At 27.4% G+C, this 22,766-nt stretch overlaps 2 protein-coding genes across 10 annotated transcripts in view; both read right to left on the bottom strand.

Annotated features, from left to right (window-relative positions):
* Positions 1 to 86: 86 nt before the first annotated feature.
* Positions 87 to 11,702, bottom strand: LOC107167539 (cationic amino acid transporter 2-like). Of its 8 annotated transcripts, XR_016191023.1 has the most exons (17): positions 10,803 to 11,697; positions 8,361 to 8,584; positions 8,109 to 8,249; positions 7,519 to 7,750; positions 6,805 to 6,933; positions 6,523 to 6,678; positions 5,960 to 6,064; positions 5,539 to 5,694; positions 5,317 to 5,441; positions 5,106 to 5,203; positions 4,886 to 5,025; positions 4,694 to 4,796; positions 3,967 to 4,115; positions 3,602 to 3,768; positions 2,008 to 2,116; positions 1,045 to 1,647; positions 87 to 222 (listed from the first exon to the last, which is right to left on the bottom strand). XR_016191023.1 is itself a non-coding variant. In XM_089223954.1 (14 exons), the coding sequence occupies exons 1-14, from the start codon at positions 10,818 to 10,820 to the stop codon at positions 1,538 to 1,540; spliced, it is 1,797 nt and encodes a 598-aa protein (XP_089080080.1). In that variant the 5' UTR covers positions 10,821 to 11,697; the 3' UTR covers positions 1,030 to 1,537. The 8 variants fall into 8 exon arrangements, 1 of the variants encoding a protein (XP_089080080.1); XR_016191024.1 differs by lacking the exon at positions 8,361 to 8,584; XR_016191028.1 differs by lacking the exons at positions 8,109 to 8,249; positions 8,361 to 8,584 and having other exon boundaries at positions 2,090 to 2,116; positions 10,803 to 11,702.
* A 1,745-nt stretch (positions 11,703 to 13,447) lies between these two features.
* The window catches only part of LOC107167552 (high affinity cationic amino acid transporter 1-like), a 20,856-nt gene continuing 11,537 nt past the window's right edge, over positions 13,448 to 22,766 (bottom strand). Inside the window, exons 13-15 of one of the 2 annotated variants that reach the window (XM_089223309.1) lie at positions 18,126 to 18,234; positions 15,252 to 15,364; positions 13,448 to 13,466 (exon numbers count right to left, since the gene is read on the bottom strand). In XM_089223309.1, the coding sequence (XP_089079435.1) occupies positions 15,258 to 15,364; positions 18,126 to 18,234 (216 nt within the window). In that variant the 3' untranslated portion in view covers positions 13,448 to 13,466; positions 15,252 to 15,257. Of the gene's footprint in view, positions 13,467 to 15,205; positions 15,365 to 18,125; positions 18,235 to 22,766 lie in introns of those variants that run through there. The other variant, XM_015516655.2, reaches the window with a different exon arrangement.

Raw genomic sequence — 22,766 nt, 5'->3', positions numbered from 1 at the left:
AAATAAAAATACTTGTATTTGTATTCAAATACTTAGTGAGTATTCATAAAATATAAAATATATTTTTATAATAATATTTTAAAAGTATTTAGTGTTCAACTTAGTGTTGAATTTTTTAACCTTAGATATAAATACAAACAATTTTATGAATTTTGAACTACAAAATAATTTGCAAATATTCATGGTTTTGATGAATTGTTGTCAATATTTGAACTTCAAATGCTATAAAAAAAAAAATTATGCATATGTATTCTTATAATTTTTTAATCACTATAAGAATAACTTATGAGAAACTTTGTATTAAGTTTTCAAGTATTTTGATAGGGCCAAAAAAATGTTATCAACACTTCAAAACAAATTTTTCAGAAAAATTGAACATTTCAGTTGTCTATAAATACCTCAAAAAAAAAATCAGAATATTTTGAAAATTAAATCATCTAAAGAAAATGCCAATCTTAATAACTGGTAAAATTTTCAAGTATTTACGACTTATAAATACATTTTTATCGATATTTATAGAAAAAAAAAAACTAAAAACTTTTATGAATTTCTATCTAAGATAATTTGAACATTGCCGTAATTTTTACGTATTTAGTCACAATTTGAACTTTAAATGCTTATAAAAAAAGATCATGCCTACGTATTTTTAATAATTTTTAACTGCTATTGTTACAATGTGTTAGAAGCCTTGTATTAAATTTTCAAGCTTTTCTATCGAACAAATAAATTTTTATCGATATTTATAGAACAAAAAACTAAAAAAGTTGAAAAATTAAAATGTCAGTAAACAGCTCAAAACAAATCTAAATATTTTGAAAATTTTATCTAATATAGAAAATGGTTATATAAGCATTCAGTCAAAATTTAAAGTATCTGCGGTCATTTGTTTTAGAGTTACATCAAAATCCAAAATCGATTTTGTCGAAAAATTAGTGTGCGTAAAATTTCCCGTTTTCCCCTTAATTTTTAGTTTGTTTTTCTCGATTATTTAGAAAAGTATTAAGAATTTTTACTTTTGACCCCCAAAGTACCAACTAGACTCACTTTCTGATCGAACGAGGTACTGAAGTCAAAAATCGAAGCACTTTTACTGCCCCAAAACGTGATGACAGACACAAAAAAAATCAATACTTAAATTCAACACTTCGTTCAGAATCTAAAAAAAAAAAAAAAATATATTGCATTCATTATTTTCTTGAAAATTTTTTATTTAGTTGTTAAATCTTATATTACTATAGGTAGCATCATTAGGTGGATATAATCTATTTGTTCTATTAAAAAAAAAATACAATTATTTAACCTAATACATATAAATATTAAATATTACAATAAAAACAACAATTAATACACATTTTTGAATAGAAACCTTTTAGGCAATTCTAGCTATGAACTTAAATATATATGTACTTACAGTATCATTAAAATCTTAATGGTTATAGTGACAATAATTTATACGCAATTATAGCCATTAGTTATTAGAATATACAGTTATAAAAAAACTAAATAGGTATTTAAAACTTGATTATATGCGAGCATATTACGAGGAAGAGATTCTTGGGATGTTTTTAATTTCTTCATTTTTTACCTCTCGTTGTTTGCTACCCTCTAAACTATGATGAATGCCATAGAACGCATATATCAATACTCCTAAAAAAAAAACAAGAATGTTCTCAATCTAAATAATATATACATAATATTATAGCTTAAGTATAAACTTTAGTGGTTTGTTGTAATTGGTTATGATCACATATATTATGATGATGAAACAGTGTGTGTGTCTGTGTGTCTGTGTGTATACTTAGAGGGTTATTTAAAAAAAGAAGACTATTTAACATTGTCTACTTCATGAGACTGGCAAACTGATAATTGACGCCATATGTACGTAAAAGTAATAGGTAATAGCGTATCAATTAGCACAATATTATGTTCATCGTCAAATCACATGATCAATATTAAAACGACACAAAAGTTTAGTATATAAAGTCGTTAGTCAGTAATACTGCAAACCTAAAATAAGTCCCACGCCGAATCTTATCCATGTCTTGATACTAAGCTCCATCATTAGGTATAAGTTAAGAGTTATACTTACGCACGGTATAAAAGGAACTAGTGGCACCTAAAAAATAAAACAATATAATGGACTTTTAATACATATCACCAGTGTCGTAACTATGGGGAAGGGAGGAATAGTTGTCCATGTCCCCCTTTGGCCATATCAAAACAATGAAATAACACATTGGCGCCGAAGTCCTAAAAATCTAGTAGGGCGAAAAATATTTCAAGAGGCCCAACATCTTAATATCGGAAAAAATGGCATACCGTGGAGAGGAAAATGGTCAATATGAAGCGGCCCCTATCTTAAATTTTCAAAATATGTCGGGCCATGGCCCGACCTTAACATAGGGTTCGGCGCCACTGAAATAACATACCTAAAAATAAATTAATATTGTTAATTGTTTAGTATTTGTTTTTTAATTTGACTTCTTCTCCCCTCCCCCCCCACCATTCTAAAATTCAGACTGCGCCTCTATACGTCATAATGACGGTTAATCCTACAAGATGAAATATTGAAATTTAGAATATAATATTATGGGCACATATTACTTGAGTCTACAATGTTACGTGTATAGACGTAAAAAATTATTGACATTATCGCAGTTAATTATGTAAACATTGTAAACAGTGGAGTACGCAAGGAGGGGGGCTAACGGGCTGAAGCCCCCCCCCCATTGCCCGTATTATTGTATTATTATTATTTTTATTTTTAAATCTATCGACGATTTAATATAGTACATATCTAAGTGTGTATTTCCCCATTCATTACAACCACGGACTAAGATACCATATATTAGTATATTGTATATTATTACTATAATTAATATCTTTAATTGTGATGACGACCACAATCCATAGATATGTAGATATCTATAATCTATGATTACAACCGAACTTACTATGTTACCAACAATCCGAACAACGTCAATCTATAAAAATAGCCAACATTCCGATTTCCGATAATTTTTCGACTTTCGTTATTATACTTATCAGTTATCTATGTAATTTTGGAAGTTCTACAACAATTTTCAAAAACGTCACCTAAGCGATTACAGTTATTAGATTGGACTAAATAAAAATGTTTAAACAACAAAATGGGCAATAAAATACATTTAGTCCAGTCTAATAAGTTTAAAATATATTTACACTATTTACAGTCATTGTAGTTTTTATTAAATCATAACCTTATACCGGAGACTAATAATTTCTAATATTAGATGTATTACCAAATTCATAATTACAAGAATACTTATTTATGCTTATATTTTGTAAATCTTCATTATTAATTTTTAAGGAGGTATTAGAGTTGTTCTGTACACCATATTTATGTTTCACAACATATATGATCTAATAAATCAGAGGTGAAAAAAATATTTACATATCTAAAAGGGTGTTTCTAATTCAAGGATATCACTAGGTAAATCCATTTTCAAGCCCCCCCCCCCCAAATGTAAAATCCTGCGTACGCCACTGATTGTAAACACTAATCCAAATACGATTATTGACCGGTACACTATTGTTAAATATTAATACTTTTTTTTCTCACCCTAAATGTTAAGTTTTCGATTGCTTGTGGAAGTCTGTGTAAAATCAGCATGGAAAATAATGATACTATGATCGAAACCGCAATTACAATAATTAAAGGGAACTGAAATGCTCCATCGTAACAGCCAATATTCACCATACTAATACAAAATACACACGCACTGAAAGCTATAAAATATTAAAATAGTAAATTTTAGTCATTCTAAAAAATGAATATATAAAAAACTTCAATAACAACTATTAATATAAAAATTGGTACAGCTAATTTAAAAAAAAAAAAAACTATTAAAGTGTGATAGTTATAGGTACTATATACGAATACATAAAATTAATACATATTACTATTCATATTGATTGATAACATACTATATATAATTATCAACACTCTTGATATATATTGAGTATCCGCGTTCGTGGATTTTGTGTTTAACAAACTGTACCATTTGTACACTGTGTACACCTTGTCATCGGAATTATTGTCAAGATCCACAACTACCGAGTTAGTGTCTCTGTACCTGTATTACAGAAACATTAAGCTAAAGTTTGATCAATCGCATATTTCTTAAAAATACCAAGTCTTAGTAAATTACAAGAAATATAATTTAACTAAAAAATATGCATATTTTTAAAACATAATGTTTTAAATAACACGAATTGTATCATAAGTTATCAGTGATAAGTCTTATCACATGTGAAATAAACAAAGGACAAGTTCGTGAAAGCTTATTATATACTATTAGATGGACATTTTAGATCAAGAACGCATAAAATAGAAATAATAATTTTGAGATTTCTTTTTTATAAAATTATGAGTCGAAAATAATCCTGATTTAAATATACCTAATTATTATACCTAATAATTATATCTTAAGGCAAATGTATTTTTTGCGATATATGATATGACGCTTATATCAAACTAAAAATGTATTAAATACATATATAATTGTATAATAATATGTAGACACATATATTTATTATCGAAAATGTTGTTTCCTTTATTTTTCATAACGAGTGTTATCAAAATCGCTTATTGATCATCAGTAACTCAGCTATTAACAAAACGTTTATAATATTATCATAATCGTATACACACCTGAGCACCAATAGACAGATACAAACGATCAAATACGATATAAGGGTGCCGATAGACGTCATGTCAACGAGCTGTTCGAGATTGAATATGGACGACAATATACCTAGACCAAAAAAAAAAAAAAAAACAATGATAAACAATAATTTATCGACTCAATTTGTGAAAGTCTTTGAACACGTCGAAATTATTTACCAGCACCGACTCCGCATATCATTGTGGCTATGACTGGCGTCTTGGTCCTTTCGTTAACGATCGACAAAAATTCGAACAACAAACCGTCGCAGGACATGGCGTACAGGATTCGCGGTATCGGAAACATACATCCTAATAAACTATATAGTATATACACACGCGTTGAAACGATTGTTACAAAAAATTACGTATTATCATTTAAAAGAATCGATGACATTACGAGGTGAAAAGAGCGAATACCGCACCACCAGTAACCATGTACTTGATCATGGGCAATCCCAAGTTCTCGTAGATCACTGGAAACGGCGCATTTGGATCCTAAAACCATGTCGACGACAAAATATTATTTTCGATACTTCCAACGTTACATCAAATACAAAAATATGCAAACATATATCTGATAAGACCGGCTTCTAACGTAAAATTGGTACCTGGTCGTAATACGGCCACATCAGGGTCAACACTGACGCCACTATTGAGTACGCTGACGTGACGAACACCAGGGTCAGAACGATCGCCAGCGGAATTGTTTTTTTCGGATTTTTTGTTTCTTCGCCTAAAAAATTATGTATCGTTAGCAACATTATTGATGAATCACGATGTGTTCAAAGGTAATAGTAATAGAAAAAAAAAATAAAAAAAAATATACTGACCGGTTGTAGAAATAGATTCGAATCCAATAAACCCGTAAAAGCATCGAGCCGCTCCCGCGATTATTCCACTCCAACCGAATGGCGCAAATCCACCGTTGCCGCCGTCCACTCCAGGTGGAATTTCGCTTTTTGATATATTCCAATTGGAAATTTTTACTGAAATATTGGTTAATAATTTTAACTGCTTTCGGTTTAATACTCATTAGCTGTCATATCATAATATATATATGTCATATCATGTATTATCTGATTACTAATAAATAAAATATGACGTATAAGATCCTACGCGTTCGCGTAGTAATTTTAATATACCTAATTCATTAGTGAGAACAGTACCAATATGTTTTACTCGTAATTTTAAACAAACATATAACTCTCCGAATTGTATGCGCTCTGTAGGCGTTGTGTACTGTATACGTACCAAAAAAAAGTCCACTCACGATAACTGTCCCAACGGTCAGCAAGTTACATGTAGTGAATACTGTATTGAGAGTTGAAGACTTCCGAACACCCCAAGCCATAACCACTAGAAATCGATAGCATTATTTGATATCTTACTAAATGTTATTATTAACTTTGTTTTTCCGATGAAATCATCATTCATTGATATGTATTATATAATTTTGTCATAACATACGAGTATAATTATGAATAGTAATATTATAAAAATTATTGTTGTGTGCCACTTAATAATAAATTACTTTGAATTTCTAATCTCAAAACATTGACGTGAATTAAATTAATGAAATTAATCTCAAAAAATAAACTTTGGTATGTATTAGATACCTATATTAATTTTTATATTTAGATTAGTCAAATATACTAAATGTGTCTCATAAAATTAAGTTCTTAGTAAATTAGCTGAAGACGTAATTTTTATTTCTTGAGTTCCTAAATAATTTTTAATATATTTTGGCAGAATTGATTAATAATTACAGCTTTAAATTATCAAGGTTTATACTATAAATAAATGTTGATAAATACATGCAATAAACATGAGGAACACAAACGATGCGACGTCCGGATATTCGCCCATAAACTTCATGTGTATTGGAAAATGTACTTTCATGTACTTTTTTTGAGGATCACCGAGCAGAGAATCTAAATAATTTGTCATGGCTTTGGCGGCGGATGCTGTACCTATAATTATAATAAAACAAGTCACTATCAGATTAAAGTGGTTATAACTAAAATGTTTAAATGAAATGAAATCGTTTTAATTTTAGTTTAGACAAAATATGATGTCGTCAAAATTGATGTAGCTACCTATCGTGTGCTCAATAAACATGTTCCAACCAATAATAAAAGCGATAAATTCTCCGACGGCCACATAACTGTAAATATAAGCAGATCCTGCTTTGGGTACACGGCCCGCGAATTCAGCATAACAAACTCCTGAAATTCAAAATTCAAAATCAATCATTGGCTATTTTTCTGATAGTAGCGCTGTATTAATACTATAAAATTAATTAAGTTTACTACATTTCAGATAGAAGGATTGTTTGAAGTGGCCATTTAATGATTATTATTCTTAAAAAAGAAATGTCCCTTTAAGTTCAGAAAAAATATCGTATTTTCAGAAATTTCAACGGACTAAAATACGTTTTTAATTATTTTTAATTTAAATAATTCTGACCTGCATTAATAATTTAAATACTTTAAAAACTTCATAATAAATATTCATATGTATTTTCAACATTTTTATCAAAGTAAAACTAAAGTCTGTACGTTGGATCACGTATAGGTTTTTACTATAAACGCTTTTTAATTTTAATTTTAATTTACTATATTAGTAAAATAGCGTAATATAATATTACGCTATTTTGCTAAAAACATCGGTAATTCCCTCAAACATTTTCAGTATAGTAAAATGTACATACATATTATATCATTTACATTTTAACTCGTTTTAAATATTAAATCATTATTTTTATATAAGCACTGAAAACGAAACGAAATTGAAAGGTATTGACTCAATACCAGCAAACGATGAGACGATAGCAGCTACAATGAAGGACAATACCACTGCTGGTCCAGCGATAGACTTAGCCACCGTCCCTGCCAACACATACACGCCACTCCCTAACGTGGCGCCAATGCCCAAAGCGGTTAAGTCAAAAATGGTCAACACTCGTTTCAACTTGTCTCTTTCCTGTTTAGTTTCTGCCGTGAACGTTTTTTTTCTGCTCAGCGTTTGATAAAACATTTTGCCCTGTAACAATAAAGATAGAACCCGATGAGCCAATAATATTATAATGCAACAGTAAAATCAGAAGCAGCTTTAAATATGGGACAGCGGGACAAGGTTCCGGTCTCGTGAATTTGTTTACAATTTTTGGCTTCACGTCATAGAAAAAAATTATATAGATTATAAATTAATAGATTATACGTTCTAAAAATAGAAAAATCTTTGGGTGACGGCAAGCGGGCAAGGACGTTGTAATGAAATATTTAATAGACAATGATAATAAACATGCATAAGTAAACGTCATAAAGACGTCTACATTCCGACCTTAAACAGCCTTGCCAAAATCACCTACAAAAAAACACATAAAACATTCAGTACTCACTCTAATCCTATAAGCATCCAATTTTCATCTAATAAAATTCCAGGTAATCCACACAGGCGTCTGAAAAGGAACTGGTGTAGGGACCTACTCTCTCATTAATTCACTTTCCACGGGGTGCCGTCACTGGGTGACTTCCCCCTCCTGTAAATCAATCACCATCACATTTACTTATTATATAACTTGTAAATACAGATTGTAAATATTATGTTTTGTAAAAAAAAAAAAAGTAATTATTCCCAAATATACATTTACCTATCCTCCTTAGTTCACCAGCGTCAGTCATAGTATTTACTTTCTCTATTCTTTTAAACTCCATTCGACCTTTCGAACTGGTTCTGTACATTCTCCTTCTTTTCTTATACTTTTCAATTAAAGGTTACAATCCAAAACAGCCGCAATAATGCTTATTTCGTTATTAACTTAACCAATTAAAAAGCGGGTAAGTCGTGGATGTCGCTCTGCTGTACTGTAGGTTACTGTAATGGATGGGATTAAATTTGAATGCAATGATAGGTATCATTGTATACGAAAAACGATTCTGAACGGAGATGATTTGTCAGTCTAGGATATATTATATTTAAATATTGTCATATATTCTATTTTGAAACAAATATTTTATTTTTCAATTAATACGCATTTTGCATATGGCATGGTTAATCAATTAGTGTAGTTATCATAATTCATAATACCTTATATATACAAACACCTGGTTTGAGTATAAATCGTTATCATTACGCGATTTCATAAAAATTTAAAACTCAAACGCTCAAAACATTTTTCCTATAATGACGCTTCAAATTTTCTCTATAGCTATTTGAAGCAAAACTTGTGGAAAACTTGGTGTTAAATTTCATAACCTTAGATATAAATACAAACAATATTCTGTATTTTGAACTACAAAATAATTTGCAAATATTCATGGTTTTGACAAGTTTTTGTCAATATTTGAAATTCAAATGCTAATAAAAATTTAATTTGAATTTCCGGTGTACATTTTTTTTGTGATTAAGATTGACAAATTTGTAAGGAATCTTGTATTAAATTTTCAAATATTAGATTTAAAAAGAAAATTTTTTATGAATTTCTAGCTTATAATAATTTGCGAATTTTCGTGATTTTTACGTATGTTGTCAAAATTTAAATTTAAATGCTTGTAAAAAAAAAATGTGACTATACATTTCTTGTATTTTTCAACTGCTATTGTAAAAAATATTTTAGGAGCCTTGTATTAAATTTTCAAATCTTAGGTATAAAAGGAAAATTTTTTATGAATCTCTAGAATAAAATAATTTACGAATTTTCGTGATTTTTACGTATATTGTCAAAATTAAAATTTGAATGCATGTAAAAAAAAATGTGGCTATATATTTCTTTTATTTTTCAACTGCTATTGCAAAACTATATTATGAGCCTTGTATTAAATTCTCAAATCTTAGAATTAAAAAGAAAAACTTTTATGAATTTTGATCTAAGATAATTTGAAAATTGCCGTAATTTTTACGTATTAAGTCAATATTTGAACTTCAAATACAAATAAAAAAAAATTGTGCCAATGTATTCTTATAATTTTTTAATCACTATAATAATAACTTATGAGGAACTTTATATTAAATTTTCAAGTATTTTGATAGGGCCAAAAAATTTTTATCGACACTTCAAAAAAAAATTTTCAGACAAATTGAAAATTTCAGTCGTCTATAAATATCTCAAAAAAAGTCAAAATATTTTGAAAATTAAATCATTTAAAGAAAATGCCAATCTAAATAACTGATAAAATTTTCAAGTTTCTGCGACTTATACTTTTTGAATAATAACAAATATTTAAAATCGTTTGAGGATAAATCGTTATCGTTACGCTATTTTGTAAAAATTTAAAATTCAAACGCACTTAAAATTTTTCCTATAATGATGCTTCGAGTTTGCTCTATAGCTACTTGAAGGAAAACTTATGGAAAACTTAGTGTTGTATTTTTAATCCTTAGTTATAAACCCAAAAAATTTTTGAAGATTATACTGTATATATATATATATATCACTAACATTAACATTTGGTGAAAATTTCAAGTATTTACAGTGATTATTTTTTGAATTACAACCATATAAAAATATCGATTTGGTCAAAAACTGGTTTTGCGTACTAATTCCCGTTTTTCTGTCATTTTTTTTTTGTTTTTCTCGATTTTTTTGAAAACTGTTGGAAAATGTTTACTTTTGACCTCTATAATGCACCAAGGATCTTCACTTTTACATCGGAAACCACCCCCAAAGTTTGAAATCGAAGCATTATTTCGATTAGTTATGCTGTACACAGACACAAAAACAAAAAAAAAACAAACAAACATCATTGTAAAATCAATACATTCATCACTTCGTTCAGAATCTAAAAATGAGCATCTTACTAGGACGACGGTCACCTTTGAAATCCCGTCATTCCACCTTTTTATTATTATATTTATTAAATCTCTGTTTATAGTGAGCTCATTCTCTTTACATTTTTATTAAATAAATATTAAGTAAATTGTCCAATAAAAAATTAATAATTATTGTTATGCATTTCTCTCCCAACTGAGACGATTTCAGAATAATATTTTTGAAATCTTAAATATGGAACCATAAATTATTAATTATTATTTATATTTCTAATATATTATTATGTATATTATATAACTTAACAAAAAACAAGTACCTACTTACCGACCACGAGTGAATCATCTTTGTTTAATATATTTTTTATGTATTATATAGTAGGTATTCCGATTTCCAAATGGCAATTACTGATTAGAAATTGTATACGTCGACGATCCTCGACGTTGTCACTGTAAATACTAGTTAGATGCGTATGGTATCAGTTTTTAGCGGTAGTTGTAAAATAAATCGATATTCGTCAACATGGACATGGACACTTCAGATTTTCGCAATCCTCCGTTAGGCTTTTAATAGCTACTATAAAATTCATTTTACGTCGACTTAAATAGTATAATTCATATGAAACTGTTCTGATATCTATGGGACAAGTGGGTTAAACGGGACTAATCTTGGGTAGTAATTATTTAATTTTATTATGCTCAAAAATGCAAGAAACAAACAAACAAAAGTGGGTTGATTTCCGTTATGAAGTTCAGCCAGTTTTTAAAAAATGTTTTGCCTTTTAATGATTTTTTTGATACAAAAACATTGGTAAAGTAATCGAAACCTTTGTAGTGTGAGTCACATCATACATCTATCACTAAGCATAATATGTCAAACACCATAGCAATAAATTATAATAAGAATTAAATATTATTTGTATAATTTAAATTAGAAACGCTAATCTACTTAAAACACACCTGAAAGAAATAACATATCACACGATAAATAATAAACATCTGTCAGTAATTTTCATCATCATGGCATCATACACCAAGTCGAAAACATAGACAGACATCGTTTATAAAACGGTTTGAGTGACTTACCTTATATTAATCTTCTAGTATAAAATTTAAATCGTTCATCTTGTCTACCAATAAAATTACTATTTAGCTGTTTTATGTTGTCCAAGAAAGAGTGTCAACGACTTGAAAAAGTCTCTATTGTTAATGCCGCAAAAATAATGTGAAAAAATAAATATTTTATAAAATATAACAAGATTTTTAAAACGGGATGAACAATATATTTTTTTAACAGTCTTTGTTATCAGGGCCGCATTTAAGATTTAGCCGCCCCGTGCAATCAAATTCTGCCGCCCCCCCCCCCCCCCCGTTTCAGTTTACATAAATATTAAATATTAATAATTTTTGTTAAACAAATAACATATTACGTTTACAAACAGCTTACAGTTGCGGATAAATAAATTAAGAATCAAGAATTTACCAATTGAAAAAGAAAACCTATAATATATTTTTATTTTATTTTTCTAATCAGTATTTGTAGCATATAGTAATTAGTAAAGTAAGGATAACATTATATAAATACGTTTAAATGGTGAAGTTCTGCGGACAATATCTTATTAGCATTTTTTTCTGCATTTTAATGAAGCAAATTCTTCGATTACACCATTGTAATCAATTTTTGATGTTAAATCCGCTTCTATAGTCATTATTGCTAAACTGTTCAGTCTATTTTCTTTAGAACATGATCTAAGATACGATTTTACTCTCTTCAGAGCTGAGAATGATCTTTCCGTTGAACAGTTACTAATAGGTGTCCATAGCAACATTCTCAAAGAAATATCAATATAAGGATAAATATTTACAACATTTTTTTGCCTTATAAATGCACACATATCTTGTATGGTATTTGGAGCATCACTGCCAATACTTTTTAAATGACCTCTAAAATGTAGGCATTCATTTATAAAAGACGGTTCCAAATCATTGAGATATTCTGTTTGTAGTCTAGCAGCGTACATATAAACACAGACTTCTATTTAGTTAGTATAGTCGTATAGGATGTCTGTGGACTGTGGATAGCAATCATTAATCGAGTTTAATGATAGATAAGATTATAAGAATACAATTTAATATGTTTAATCTGTATTCATCTATGCTAAATGATAATAGAATCTAAAGATGAAATAAAAAAACAAAAAAAAAAATGAAAGAAAAACGATATAATATAAAACTCGTCAGTTAAAATTAAAATACTCCTAAGAAAAATTACACATAGGCACTTTTTCCAGGAGTCCATGACCGCCCCCTTAAATCTGCCGCCCGGTGCAATCGCACCCATTGCACCCCCCTAAATGCGGTCCTGCTTGTTATACTATACAGATCCCATTATGAAACAATTCATTAATATATAAATATTATTTTAATTATGATGTGAAAGTATGAATACATAGTAAATTTCCATGTATGCCATGGTACCTACCTAAACTTTTAAGAATTTTTACGATAAACATTTAATAGGTCAAATTAATGCAAAACATGATTTTGTATTATGCAATATCTATCAATGAATAGTAACAAAATTCCAAACAAGTTAGGTTTTTAAACGCGAAACCAGTGAATTAATTGGCAATATAAAAGTGCAAAATAGTACCTAACACCTTTATTATATGCACTTGAGATGTTAATACCTTAATTATTAGAAATACTATCAATCTTTTATAATATGCTTACGAAATTAGTGTATATGAATGGACAAATTTGACAGTAAATTACATCACTTATAGGTATATAGGTATGTTTTTTTCCGTTAAATACGTCAACCATGATTCCGATTAAATTTTTGTTCTCAGTAAAATCCAGTAAATTATCACTGATTACGCCAAAAGAAAAATAATTTCAGTTCGGTTTGGTTTCAAGATAAGTCATTAACTGTTTTTAAATGAAACATTTCATGTTTTGGTTCCAAACTTCGGGTCAAGGTGATGGTTGCCTGAAATTCCATTAAAACGGAACATCTTATACTCAAGTATATTGATTTATTCATTGCCTAAAAAAAGTTTATTTCATTATTTTTTGATTAGTTAAAATTTTCACGAAATTTATAAAATTATATAAGCCTAAACTATGGAATAGAATTTAACATAATACAATAGGGGCCCAATGATAAAAATTTAAAAATAAGTGTAATAAAAAATAAAATAAAACCATTTTGATATGACAATATTATTAATGAAGGTTAAAAAATTGATTGATTTTGTGCTATACGCATTATCGTACATCAATGTTTCTTTTGCGGTTTGTACCTATATTCGAAATTAAAAATAGTTTTGTTGCAATTGATAAATACCGCCAAACACAAAAGAGCGTCATGCGAAGGAACGATCATTTAAACCAGCCTAGTGAAACGCATTTTAAGCCATTTAAGGGTTGGAATCATGAAAAAATATTTTCATAATTCAATCGTACAAGATAGACATAGACATAAATAGCTTTACTTAATATTGAAAAATAACAAAACTTATACTATTAACATGTTTTCCATGTAATAATAGAACATTTTGCCAGAAGAAAGGCAAGAAAAATTGATTTCTTGAAATTAGTACACATTAGCTTATAAAGTTATAAAATTCCAATTATCTTTTAAGCTTTTATAGTTGATTAATAATGTGTAGTGTGTTTATTGTTAATTTTTACTGGATAGTTATTTATATTTAAAATTAATAAAAATAAAATGCAGTATAAGGTATAACCGACTCTTCAATAAGCTCACTGAGCTTACTGCGAATACAAACAACCAATCAACGACACCACATTACCTTAATATTACTATAATTATTTTTTTTTTTGGAAAATAAATGTTCAAACCAAAATCTAATCTTAAATGATAATAGTTGTAAGCTAATTAAAACCACGAATTTAAAGACTTTATTGAAATAAAAAAGCGGGTAAGTCGTGGATGTAGCTCTGCTGAACAGTATAGGTTACAAATTTATAAGTGGGTTACTGTAATGGATGGAATTAAATTTGAATCCAATGATATTATATCATTGTATACGAAAAATGATTCTGAGCGGAGACGATTTATCTGTCTAGGATATATTATAGATTATTACAAATTTTCAAATCTTAAATTTAAAAAGTACAATTTTTATGAATTTTTACCTTAAAATAATTTCCAATTTTTTGTGATTTTTATGTATTTTGTCAAAATTCAGAATGCTTATAAAAAAAATTGTGACTATGTATTTTTTCAACTGCTATTGTAACAATATGTTAAGGGCCTTGTATTAAATTTTCAAGCTTTTCTACTTAACAAATACATTTTTATCGATATTAATTTAAAAAAAAACTAATAATTATCGGAAATTGCATATGCCTATAAATAGTTTAACTTAACTCAACATTTTTTGAACATTGCATGATAGATAGAATATACTTATATAAATATTCTGTGAAAATTGCATGTACCTATCTATGGTCATTTGTTTTAAAGCTACATCAAAAACCAAAAACAATTTTGTCGAATATTGATTGTATGTAAAAATTCCCATTTTCCCCTTAATTTTTAGATTGTTTATCCCAATTATTAAGAAAAATATTTTGGAATATTTGTAATTTTAGTTAAAATACAAGTAACACCACAATTTTCAGATATAATACTGTAAGTGGTTGTAGCCTGTAGGTATAGGTATATGTATTATAATTATATGAATATGAAATTATCAGCTATTATAAATATAAATGAAAATATTTTATTGAATGAAATTTACCGTACAGTGAATTAATTAGAGATTTTAATTTCCTGTTTGTATTCTTTATCTTTAATTGTTCGTCGTTTAGAACCTTCCAAACTGTTGTGAACTCCGTAGAACGCATATATCAATAATCCTATAAAATCAAAAAATTAAAATAATCATCATCATAATTATCTTATGACGTTTTAATGGATGATAGATAGATTTAATAAGTTATTGAAATAAATATATATTAATTATTATTATTTTTTTTTTGATTGGTACAGCATCAGCATTATGGTTATTAGCTTACAATTGTTTAGGTTACATACATGGGTTAAAACATGATTGTTATAGAAACAAGAAAGAGAAAAAAAATTAATTATTTTTATTGTTAATAGAAATAATATACCTAGCAAGCCATCTGGGCCTTTGAGGAAGTTAATGGCTGGTTTTAATATTTATATTAATATTACATTATTATTATTTATATATAATATTTTTGTATAATATACTAGCTGATCGACTCTATATGATTTAAAATTTTTGGTTAATTCGTCATTTATATCCTGATAGTCATGATCAAAACTCCCCGCGGACTTACCCTATCTTAATCTCCATAAAATATTTTTAACCCAGTCATTTAAAATATAGGTCTAAAAGTATATTCAATCATAATGTTTTATCGCATTTTTAGCTTTGTAAAGGTGAAACAATTTTAAAATTGGTACCTAATAACAAATCGCTAATTTCTTGTTCTTCCATACTAAATAGTAAATTGTATAACCAATAGCAACTATATAAAACACAAAAATATATTTTATATAATTGTTTTTATATTTATATTCTACATAAAATCTCAAAATCGCAATAAAAAATCGAGGCCCTTTATCAAGATAAAATATAGCCTATAGATTCGTGGGATTGTGTAGCTTTATGATGATAAAAACAATTTCAAATCAGTTATTAGTTCAAGAGATTAAGCTGATCAAACGAACAATTTTTCTTCTTTATGTTATTTAACTCTTTTAACCCTTGTAGGGGTTGAATTTTGAAAAATCCTTTCTTAGGAGGTTTTTGCATTATAACATTAACTTACTGACACAATTCCACACTCATATTTTCAATGGTTCCGACTAGAGGATTTTTTCATTTTACATTTTTAAGCACATAACCGCATGCATATTAGTACTTTTTTTCACTGTTATCAATTGAAATATTATGCATTGCGTATATTATTATAATATCTTTATTACCAGCCTACCATTATCACTAGTGCTAGGATTTTGGTGACTTTTGCATTTTTTTTATTTATGTGCTATACAATTCTAACCAAAAACTAAATTTGTTTCGTGATATAACAATTTAGAATATGTAATTTTTATTTTGCATTTTTGGTGTTAAATGCATTTTATTGCATTTTTAAGGTCATTTTTACGTAATATTACAAATATTATGTTCATTTTGTGTATTTTAAGCTTTTTTAATATGTGTTGTAAAGATAATCCCAATTAGTACCTATAGGCAATTACCTAATCCAGTCCATTGATATTGAAAAAGTAATATAAGAGTAAGTAAGATAAGATTACATATCGAACGAACCTAAAACTATATAGGTATACAATAGTAGCTTTAGTAGTGAATACGATTATTGATTTTTCAGAATAATTATACCAGGAAGCGGTTAAATTCACAAGTCAAATTTATACCTATTTTATTCATAAAGACATAATACATAAATCATAATTATTAATTAATATTTTAAAAATAAATTATTTCCACTCATTTAAGTACATTTTTTGGTCATTTTTTAAGTTCATTTTCTAGAGTTTTTAGATAATTTTTGTATTTTTGTGTATTTTTTATGTCATTAAAATCGTAGCTCTAATTATCGCTGTTAATATTTTATATATATACGTGACGTATAGTACGCTTTTATAATACAATATAATATAATTTAATCACAGTTCGTAACATTCTTTTATATTCATTTTATTATACCTACGTTATTAAATTCATTTCATAAGTGATTTTGATTAGAGAAAATTAAAATGTAATCCGTCTAAATGCACTATCTATGGGCATCGCCCGTTTCCGCCAAAAAACTGGTTCCCTGATTTAGGCATATCCCTTTTCCGCCAAAAACGAAAAACGTATGATTCCCGTTTCTGCCAAAATTTATTTTTGTGTAAAGACGTTTCCGTCAATTTGGGAACCATGTTCAAATATTATATATTCTTATCATATAAAAATATTTTTATTATTATAAATTATAATACAAGTACCTAGATAATAATAATACATTATATTTAACTATTTCAAATTATAATACAAGTATAAGTCAAATATAGTCTCAATAGAGTTTTGTAAAACATATCGTTATTTTTAAATAATTAAAAATGTCACAAAAAATATTAACAAATTCCATTTTGAAAATCGTATTAGCTGTTGTTAAACTGATGACGAACAGAACAGATACTGAATTAAAATATAAGAATTTAACATCAGTCAGATAATTATTGTGTGCGAATTATAAATAAATTATGATTATCCTTCCGTTATCGACAATTATCAACAATTATCGAAGATTATCGCTGTATATATTATTGTTGTACCTATTTCCAATTTCGCAATTATTTACAAATGCCATTGCTATTACCTACATTTTACATTACTATTTTATTTTATATATACCACAACATATATATTGCTTAAAAATTAAGACCATTGGTTTCCAAACTTTTTTTGCGGAAATGTCTTTTGGCGGAAACGGGAATCGTACCTTTTTCGTTTTTGGCGGAAAAAGGCTATGGCGGAAACAGCCAATATTATTTTGGCGGAAACGGGTAACTCCCCTATCTATACCATCATTATTACTTCATTACTAACCTAACTATACCTTCATTTATACATACCTACTACAATCCCTATACCAAATCTCATCCACGTTTTGGTATTCAGCTCCATCATTAAATACAAATTAAGTAGTATACTCAAACATGGTATTAGAGGAACCAAAGGTACCTAAAAAAAAATAAAAACAATTATAAAATAAATTAGGTACAAAAAATGATCAATTAAAAAACATGTTACTATGTATAATGTATATTATATAATTATGTAGGCATCTACGTACTTCTATAAGATATCTACTATAACTATTGCTTAAAAAATAATTAAATTAATAATTTGTCGTCACGATATGGGGAACTAATACAACTATACTGTGTGTATTCTGTGCATTCAATTACCTACCATATAATATATTTGTAATTTAAGAAAAAATAAAGCTTCACATTAACAAATTTAAAGAAAGGGAAATATTGAAAGCAATTTCTATTTTTCAGTATTTTCTAAATAATTACAAAATAATAAGGTTATGGTTAAAATATTGAAATCAAAATATTATTATTCCATTATATCTTGTACAAATATACAATCAAAGAAAGAGTTAACTTATTTTGATTAGACACTTATTTGACCTTAATTAACTTATTTAACCTTAAATAAAAAAACTAACGTATATGTATCGATTAAGTACGTCCATCTGTATATTTCGATCGTTAGATAGATAGATAGGGACAATATATAATTCTTGTTATAACATCATATCTTGACGATCGCAATCAACATATACCAGCTACCAGCGATTCATTAAAATAGGTATGTAAGACACACGTTATTTCGAAAATGTTTTATTAAATAATTTTTAGTCGTAGAAACAACATTTAACTAAAAGCATATAAATGTTTACTATTTTATATTTTTATTATTTTTAAAAATGTATAGAATTTCAATGAAAACACACATTTTAATTTTCTTACTACAAATAAGAATATTTGTTTAGTTTATTTCATCATATAGAATAAGATTTTGGACAAGTCAGTAGTGGGTAAGTTAGAAGTTAGAACTATATACATTTAGATGAATAAAGTGGAGTGGTACAGACGTTCATAAAAAGCGGGTAAGTGGATGTCGCTCTGCTGTGCATTAGGGAGTGGGGTGGACCTCTGACTAGGGTAGGTTAAATTCGAATGCAACGATAGATACCATTGTATACGAAAAACGATTCTGAACGGAGATGATTTATTTGTCAGCCTAGGATATATTATATTTAAATATTGTCATAAATTATATTCTATTTTAAAACAAATATTTTATTTTTCAATTAGGACGCATTTTGCATAAGGCATGGTTAATCAATTTTTCCAAAAACATTGCATGTAGTTATCATAATTCATAATAGGTACCTTATATTATCATAGATATACATATACCTGGTTTGAGGGCTGTAGCCCATAGCGCAAAATACGACCCAAACGCAACCCAAAAGCGCAAAAATAATTACCCATAAGCGCAAAAAAAAAAAAATTAAAAAAAAGCGTATTTAATTAAAATTTTAGTTATTATAAATATTAAATTAAGCATGAACAGTGATATTAATTAGTTCGAAAAAATCAAAAAATCAGTAAAAAATAAAAATATAATTTTAAATTATTTAAATAAGTATCAAAAAATCGGTAGGGCTGGGATGACCTAACCCGGGAAAATGGGCGGGACAAATATAAAATGTACCACCGCCTAAAATAGTATGACTTTTATTGACTAAATATTCCAAATTACTGTTTGTCGTGAATATTACGATTTTCGACTCTTCGTCTACATGGCAAAATGTTTCATTACGATGTGTAGTTAAACCATTGATTTTTAATTGTTGTATGAGTTCGATGTTCGAATAATGAAGTAGGTGCTGCGGGAATTTTAATTTTAGTCAAAATCGGACACATGACACGGTGGTAGTACAGACACCAACTGATATAGGTGGATATCTGGTATATCGAATTTCAATATTTATTAAAAATAAAACGGCTCAATAAGTTATATAAGTCATATCTATATCAGGGCTTATTCTAACGGGCAGTAGGGCCCAAATTGGGCAGTAGGAAAAATCAAACGGGCAGTTGACTTTATGAATATGGGCACCTTAAAAAAATATAATTTTTCTTATAGAATAATTGAATTTCTACTGAATATTTGAAATACCTATGTGTAATTTATAAACTTAACCTAGTACCTAATAAGTAATAATTATGTAGTTTACAATCTTTGCTACTTCGATGATTGATTAATCTTTGAAATAGAAATACGAATTACGATTAGGTACTATCTATGTTATCGACTAAGCTTATCGCGACCATATAGACCATTGTACACACATTAAAGCGCACGGATACGAAATTCGAAAACGGAATAACCACCAATTATTTTATCTTTGGTTTTTAGTAAATTCTATATTATGATATAGAACGAAAAAGATATTATATGTACCTAATTTCATTATTATATCTATAACTTTCGTCATAACGTTCCAGTCTTCCATGAGTGTATATGGTGTGTAGCTATTTCCTATATAATCAAATTTGCAGAGGGGTACATCGTGATAGGTACGTGTGAATAATTATTTTATTATTTTTCATAATTTTTATTATTATTTATTAATAAATTATACTTTAGTAGCTTTAAGACCGTATATTTTATATTCGATTTTTAAGCCTTTATTCTTATCTTTTAATTTTAAAAATAATTCTTATTATATTCTATACAAATAATATTATAATCATTCAATTTCAAAAAAACACTTACACGATTTAACTGTGCACACACCGATGCAACATCGATTAATATTAATTATCAAAGATAATATTAATACTTGTCTTGCGTCGTTATCAGATGTTCACGTTTTCGGTGAAAATTACGACTCACGTTAATTTACTTTTCACACAAAAGAATTGCCTAATGCCTACATAATTGTTGTGTGGGTATATTATATTACATAAATTAATTTTTTTTAGGTTAATATCATATAAATATGACATCAAATTCTTTAACGAATTGGTTAATTAAACCTATCATAAAATCTACCACTACCACTTCGAATTCTGAATTGACTTATGAAAATGAAACCACTTTAAATTATAATATTGACATGTTTTAGTTAAAACTTATAATATACTCACTAACCTATTTCTCGAAATGTTTGCTATTAAAACTATTTTTATGTAACTAATGCATATATAAATATATTATATTGTATACAGTTATTAACTGGGGTTACGTAATAAAAATTTCAATTTAAATAATGGTACAACGGAAAAAATCCGTATTTTTTATATATTTTTCCATATAATATTTTTTCCGATTTCTCAAATATCAAATGTAATATCATAATAATAATATAATATGATATTATAATATCAATATCATTGTATATCTATATACATTTTTTGGGGGGGATAAGTATAATTTTCCAAATAAATTTCATGAAACAAACTTCAGTATGTTTGGGCAGTAGGTAAAAATCCTTAGAATAAGCCCTGATCTATATAGGCACCTGTGTAGTTGCAAAGCTATATAGTTATCAAAAATCCTATTTAATGTAAGTTTATACTGTATATACTATTATATATTATATTATTATTGTGTATAATATAATATAATATAATATAATATAATATAATATAATATAACGATAAGACACAGACAATGATGCTTCGAGTTTTCTCTATAGCTACTTGAAGGAAATGTAATGGAAAACTTTGTGTTGTTTTTTTAATCACAATGTTTAGTTATAAACACAAAAATTTTTATGATTTTTCAACTTCAAAATTACATAAATTACATAAATTGGTACTTTCAAATTTTCACGTTTTCGACAGATTTCGTAAAAATTTGAAATATAAACGCTTATAAAAAAAAAAATTGTGACTAACGACTTTTAATTTTGTTTAGCTACAATAAGAAAAACTCATAAGGAACCTTGTATTAAATTTCAAGTTTTTTGGGTAATCCAACATTGGTGGGGTGGACCTCTGACTAGGGTAGGTTGAATTTGAATGCAATGATTCTGAACGGAGATGGTTTAGGATATATTATAGATTGTTAAAAATATTTTCAAATCTTAGATTTAAAGAGAAAATTTTTTATGAATTTCTAGCTTAAAATAATTTGCGAATTTTCGTATGTTGTCAAAATTTAAATTTAAATGCTTGTAAAAAAAAAAATGTGACAATGCATTTCTTTTATTTTTCAACTGCTATTGTAAAAATATTTTAGGAGCCTTGTATGAATATTTAAAATCTTAAATATAAAAGGAAAGTATTTTATGAATTTCAAGTTTAAAATAATTTGAGAATTTTCGTGATTTTTACGTATTTTGTCAAAATTCAAACTTTGAATGCTTAAAAAAAAAAAAATTGTGCATATATATTTCATTTATTTTTCAACTGCTATTGTAAAAATATGCAAGGAGCCTTGTATTAAATTTCAAATCTTAGATTTAAAAAGAAAAACTTTTATGAATTTTTATCTAAGATAATTTGAACATTGCCGTAATTTTTACGTATTTAGTAAAAATTTGAACTTTAAATGCTTATAAAAAAAAAATCGTGCCTATGTATTTTTAATATTTTTCAACTGCTATTGTTACAATGTGTTAGAAGTCTTGTATTTAATTTTCAAATCTTAGATCTAAAAAGAAAAACTTTTATGAATTTCTA

The sequence above is a fragment of the Diuraphis noxia genome, unplaced genomic scaffold (assembly GCF_037042655.1).
Source record: "Diuraphis noxia isolate RWA-SAM2 unplaced genomic scaffold, SU_Dnox_SAM2 contig0003, whole genome shotgun sequence".
Taxonomy (NCBI): Eukaryota; Metazoa; Arthropoda; class Insecta; order Hemiptera; family Aphididae; genus Diuraphis; species Diuraphis noxia.
The sequence above is the reverse complement of the archived record's forward strand: the minus strand, read 5'-3'. Positions and strand labels throughout refer to the sequence as shown.

Bases quoted from the DNA above. Each gene is read 5' to 3' on its own strand.
- LOC107167539 (XM_089223954.1), bottom strand. The intron at 6,934-7,518 runs GTATTGAGTCAA...TTTGAATTTCAG, and splicing joins TATCGTCTCATCGTTTGCTG to GAGTTTGTTATGCTGAATTC. The intron at 1,648-2,007 runs GTTTGCAGTATT...TTTTTTTTTTAG, and splicing joins CGGCGTGGGACTTATTTTAG to GAGTATTGATATATGCGTTC.